Source organism: Chrysochloris asiatica, unplaced genomic scaffold (assembly GCF_000296735.1).
Source record: "Chrysochloris asiatica unplaced genomic scaffold, ChrAsi1.0 scaffold00006, whole genome shotgun sequence".
Lineage (NCBI taxonomy): Eukaryota > Metazoa > Chordata > Mammalia > Afrosoricida > Chrysochloridae > Chrysochloris > Chrysochloris asiatica.
The window spans coordinates 19,111,264-19,117,536 of record NW_006408524.1 but is presented as its reverse complement, the minus strand read 5'-3'; the positions used below and the strand labels follow the sequence as shown (position 1 = coordinate 19,117,536).

Genomic DNA, 6,273 nt, shown 5'->3' with positions numbered 1-6,273 from the left:
CTATCACAGACAGCATTGTACCTCATGACTGATCTGGATATGTTCTTTTTGACAATGAATGCAACACCATTCCTCTTCAATTTGTCATTCCCGGCATAGTAAACCATGTGGTCATCAGATTCAAAATGGCCAATACCAGTCCATTTCAGCTTACTAATTCCTCAAATATCAATGTTTATGTGTTCCATTTCATTTTTGACAATTTCCAATTTTCTCAGATTCGTACTTTGTACATTCCATGTTCTAATTTTCAATGGATGTTTACAGCTGTTTCTCTTCATTTTGAGTTGTGTCCCATCAGTGAATGAAGGTCTCGCGGACTTTTCTCCCACAGGCTTTACTCCATTCGTGTCATCATGGTCAACTCTACTTTGAGGAGGCTCTTTCTTCCCCAGTCGCATTTTGAGTGCCTTCCAACCTGAAGGGCTTATTTTCTGGCACTATATCTGACAGTGTTTCTCTGCTATTCATAAGGTTTTCAGTAACTAAAAATTCTGCAATAGTTTGTCACTTCTTCTTCCTAGTCTGTCTTTGTCTGGAAGCTCATCTGAAACCTGTCCATCATGGGTGACCCTGCTGGTGTTTAAAATACCGGTGGCAAAGCTTTCGGATTCACAGCAAGTCACAAGCCACTACAGTACAACAAACTGACAGATGAGTGGGGGCAGAAGAGGATGAGCCTCTACTGAAAAAGGCATCAACACATCTTCGGTGTAATCAAAGTGTTCCCATTTGTACTTACAACTACTCCTGTCTTATACAGGAGGTAATGAACTGTCTGTGTGACGTCGGCAGCATGCATCAGATTGTGGTAAGGGTTTTTATGCTTGCTGTATCCCACTTCCAGGGCTTCTACAAACGAGACAAGTGCAGAGATGGGAATCTGAAAGAGAGCATCAAGGATAATTAATTGGTGATTTAGTTACTTTAAGTAAAGAGGCAAAAGTCTAAGTCACCCTCATTGCACCCCTTTTGGAAGTAAAGCATCTAAAATAAGGAAATTCAAACTTTCATAGAGAGTCAAACTCACTAAACAATTTAGGAAGTCCCTGGTTTAGGAACAGTCTTCCCTGAAAATTGTCCTTTGTTTCCCAGTTCAGAGTGCCAGGGGCAAAGTCACAGGTTCATCTCAGAAAACAATTCGTTTTAGTCACATATAAAGCAATGACTTTTGAAGCATCTTAAGAAAGGTTATTGGTGACTGTGCTAATTTTCTGTTTTTCCCCTGCCTTCATCGAATCCTTAAATATCTTTTCCTCCTAGGTCCAAGGAAGATGATGTGCTACAGAAGAAAACAAGAATGTTTTCTTGTTTCAAGAATATTTCAAGAATATTGAAACAGTACTAACAATTGTTACTTATTTGTGAAATTATTCATTTTTTAGTCACATAGTATCAGTGGAATGAGACCTTAAATATTGCAAGGGACCAATAATAAATTGTCAAGTAATAAACATATGACCACAGCCTGTTACTGCTCCCATAAATGTAGCCTCATATGATTACAGGTTTGTGTTTATATTTTTCACGTGTCTAATGCAAACAATCAGCCCTTTGAGAAGTCAGAGTTCCCAGGAGGTCAATACTTCCTTTACGACTGGTGGCAGTTTGTGTTTGATCTGCAATCATGTTGTATCTTAAGGTCTCTGAGTACTTTGTGCTTTTGTACAAATAAATGAGATAAACGGCACAGTATGCGTTCATTTATTTATCCAGAAATAAAAGACTCGAGCCTTTGTTTGGAACTACCAATAACCCAGAAAAATACTTCCTACAGTTTAATCATAGTTCAGCCACAGCTATACACATATCCATGCCTCCCTTCCTTGTATGCAGATGAATGTGAAGAACAATTGTAAAATGTAGTGCAAAATAAGGGGACCATGAAAAGCACCCAGTTGATTAATTTTCTGGGTCAATCCCATGCTTTAGGGTAAATTATCAAGTACAAGGCTAGGGGAAGAAGAGAGGGTGTATGTCCCGGGAGACAATCCATCACAGTATTTTTCATTTTCCACAGGCATTTTACAATTGTTCTTCACATTCATCTACATTTTAAAAAATCTCATGAACCTGGATTCCTTGGATTGTTCTTCGGGGTTCTATGAAATTACTGAGATATCGGGTAAAAATGGGTACATGGTGCATGTTTATAGGAGCTTTGTTTTAAGAGAGACGCTCAACTCATTCATGGATTCTCAAGCAAATTATTAATGCAAAACAAAGTACGGACCACTAACATAAAGTGAGACCCTGAGTGGTAGAAATAATTCACAGGCTTGACTGCTAACAGAAAGGCTAGAGATTTGAGTTCATCTTGAAAGAACAACCTGGCGATCTGTCCTGCGAAATCAGCCATTAACAATTGGATGGCACACAGTTCTACTCTGACACACATGAAGTCACATTGAGTCAGTAATGACCCAACAGCAATTGGTTGGTTGCTTGCTTGGCTATAATGTACGTTTGTTGTTGTGAAGTGCCGTCGAGTCTGTTCTGACTCATAGTGACCCTGTATAGGGTTTCTGATGAGCGGCTGGTAAGCTTGAACCTTGTGGCTCAAACGGACCTAGTGGTAGAGTGCTTATTCTATGGTGCCACATCAGGACTCCAACGAATGTATAGTATGTTCGTTATTAAGTGCCATTGAGTTGGTTCCAACTCATAGTGACCCCGTATAGGGTTTCCAATGAGCGGGTGGTTAGTTTGAACTGGCGACCTTGTGCTTCAAACCAACCTTTCAGTCCCGTGCTTTATCCCATAGTGCCACACCAAGACTCCATAGCATGTATGGTGGTGGTGGTGGTGGTGGTGTGTTGCGGAGTCCGTTCTTACTCATAGCCACCCCATATAGGGTTTCTGAGGCTGTAAATATTTACCAGAGCAGGAAAGCCTCATCTTTATTCCATGAAACTGCGGGTGTTTTCATCCTGTTGATTGTGAGATTAGCAGTCCGAATCTTAACACTATGCTACTGAGCTTCTTACAAAGTATCTATGTTGCTATTGTTATGAAGTGCCATGGAGTCAGTTCTGACCCATAGCAACCTTGTATAGTGTTTCTGAGGAGCGCCTGATGAGCTTAAACTGTGGACCTTGTGGTTCAAACTGACTTTGAAGTCCAGAGTATTAATATAGTCACATCAAAAGTATGTTCCCAAGCACTCAGTCCTTAGGAAAGTGATAAAGAAGGACGATGTCCAGAGAAATCAATATATTGGGCAGGCTCATCCATCTGCTGAGAGAAGCATGTCATTGATAAGATGTTGACAGATGTTGGCAGATGAATACAAGTTCCCTTGAGAACCTGGTCTGACCTCAAGATTCTGAAATATTTAAAGGCTGAGGGGACTGAATCATTGGAAAAGAAACACACACTCTTTTTAAAGTTGAAGAATTAATTTGAGGTACAAGTGGCTGGGAAATACCAATGAAATGTCACAGATGATAAGTGAGCTTATCTGTCTGAATGAGGCAAGTGGCTGGAAAAGAAGTTTGTAGACAGCAGATGTACACTTTGTCTTTATTACTGTCTCTCTGATGGCAGTGGTCGATAGGACACAACATCACACTGAAATGAAATCTACAGGCAGAGCCTGAGGGCGAGCTCGGCTATTTCAGCTCTGGGTTGTACTCTGAGGAAGTCGGAGCTCTAAATGGGCATCTTGGGCCTCTCCCCTGCCAATGAGATCCTCCAGCCAAGTGGGAAACAAAGAGTGCCCATCACCCAGGAGTTCCCCACAGTGGCTATCCCAAGGATAAGCCTGAAGTCACCCAGCACTGTGCTCTGCAGATAGTAAGAGGCATCTCTTGGTCTTGACCCAAGAGTCATATAAGGATGGACAAATGTTATTATTATTATTATTATTATTAACGTGGTCGTAAACTGTGGTTGGGGAGAAGAAATGAGGCCTGTGTGCTCATCACTCACCTTAAAACGACTAATCAGATCGTAGCGTGTGAGTAATTCATAGAAAATGAATTTCAAGGCATGATCTCCACTGGCCTCATTGAGGGAAAACACATCAAAGGACCACTTGTCCACATCCTGCAAGACAAGTTGGGGAGAAAGAATGTCATCAGTCCCCAGCCACTCAGACTGACTGGAATCTCCCCTTGTTGGGGTTGACCATGCAGTCCTCAGTCGAGATTTCATAGCCTAAGACCAAGGCCAAGAACCTAAAACCCATCCACGCGCAAACATTTTCCAACTTGGCAGTCTTACACAGCATTGGCAGCCTTACACAACATTTACTGTTAAAATATTAAATAGCATGATTACTAAAGCTATATATATAATAAAACAATATAATAATGACACAACTTATTGAGCACCTACTATATGTCAGGCATTGTACTGTATGCCGGGCACTGTGACTGTTCATAAATCTGTAATTTATTCTGAAGACTATTTTAAGTGATTAGGCATATTTTACAAATGACAAAACGAAATTGAAAACAGTAACAGCAACAAAATCACAGGCACATAAAAGAAACCCAACCAAAGCTGTTGCTATAGGGTTCTTTCTGATTTATGGTGACTTCCTGGGATAAGAGAAAACTGCCCCACTGGGTTTTCCTAGATGTGATCTTTCCTGGAGCAGAATACCAGGGCTTTCTTCCATGGTGTCAACAGATGGCCTCAACTCATGGTCAGTTGCAAAGAGCTTGCACCACCAGGAAAACTGAAACATCACCTAATTTCCCTAAGGCCAACCAAGAGTAAGTGGAGCCAAAATGCAAACAAGAGTTTATCAGTTTGGGAGTCACCCATCTGGAGATTTTGTCTTCATATCTCTAAGTCACTTTATTTAGAAAATAAAGTAAAAATAAAAGCAAACATGAACATGCTCCTTATACATGGTTCTTGAAGTTCAAAGCTTTTTCTGCCTATAAATAGCTACTCTCAAATGTCTGCAAACATTGACTGCTAAGCCTCTGACCAGCTGCTCATGAGTGTAGTAAACAATGGTGTGTTTAAGTAATATAGTTTAAGCAATAGTCATTTGGTTTCTCATCATGCCAAGAGTATTACTTTCTGCAATTAGAGAAAATTACTGACTTGAGAAGAAAGCAGGGATACAACTGGGTGGTTCCCAGTTAGAGACCTTGACTTCCAGGAACTCCTCTTGACCTGTTCTCGCTGCATTCCAATCTAGGCCATCCATCACAATTCTGCCCCTTTCCAATCACCCCAACTATTACATGCACCCAGAAGCATCCTGGATTTCTTTTACTTAATGTCAGGGCACAGGAAAATGTAACTGTATACTGGAAAAAACAAACTTTTCCAAAAAGAGTTCAATTTCAGCTGAATTGTTTCAATTCATATTTTGGAACACCTGTACCTTAGCCTTCTGTAATGTTCCTTCCATCATTGTTGTTGTTGTTATGTGCAGTGGAGTAGGGGCTGACTCATAGCGACCCTGTATAGGGTTTCTGAGGCTGTAAATCTTTACAGGAGCAGAAAGCCTCAACTTTCTCCCATGGAACAGCTGGTAGTTTTGACCTGCTGATCTTGTGGTTCACAGCCCGATTTGTAACCACTACAATCCATTTTCTGTGCCTGGTGCAATGCAAAGTGTTCTCATGCACTCACAAAACTTCACAACTCTAGAAATAGGTGTTGTTGTGCACTGTTGAATCAATTTGGACTCACAGTAACCCTAAACGACATAGTGGAACTGTCTCATAATTTTGTAGGCTGTAATCTTTAAAGGGGAGTCCTGGTGTGGCACTGTGGGTTCATGCGCTGGACTACAATGTCACTTTGAACCACAAGGTCAGTGGTTTAAGCTCACCAGTCACTCCTTGGAAACCCTATATAGGGTCTCTTGGCTCGGAACTGACTCAATGGCACTTTATAACAACAATCTTTACAGGAACAGAGGTCCAGGTTTTTTTCCTGTGGAGTTACTGGTGGGTTTCAACCATTCACCTTTTAGTTAGCAGTGGAATGCTTAATCATTGTGCCACCAGGAGTCCTTAGAAATAGGTGTTACTTTCCCCAGTTTTATAGATGACAAACTCAAGAGAGATGAAACGAAGGATCTAACTCCGAAGCATGGGCGAACCAGGAAGAGCCCCACCAGATATGAGATAACCTCTACTGATCTCACAGATGACATTTTACTTGGCAAATGCAATGAACATGCAATATACACTACTATGACCTAGGCCTCATCCCTCCAAGATCCCATCAAAGTTCAGACCACAGACAATGGGTTATTTAAGATGAACCCAAGACTTAAAGAACCGCATTACTGTTGCTGTT

General features: G+C 41.0%; 1 protein-coding gene across 3 annotated transcripts in view; it reads right to left on the bottom strand.

Moving 5' to 3' along the window:
• Positions 1 to 6,273, bottom strand: part of PDE1C (phosphodiesterase 1C, calmodulin-dependent 70kDa) — a 646,978-nt gene that overhangs the window by 140,612 nt on the left and 500,093 nt on the right. For all 3 annotated transcript variants that reach the window (XM_006832152.1, XM_006832153.1, XM_006832154.1), the window contains 2 exons: positions 3,931 to 4,047; positions 743 to 883 (listed from right to left, as the gene is read on the bottom strand). In XM_006832152.1, the coding sequence (XP_006832215.1) occupies positions 743 to 883; positions 3,931 to 4,047 (258 nt within the window). The remainder of the gene's footprint in view (positions 1 to 742; positions 884 to 3,930; positions 4,048 to 6,273) is intronic.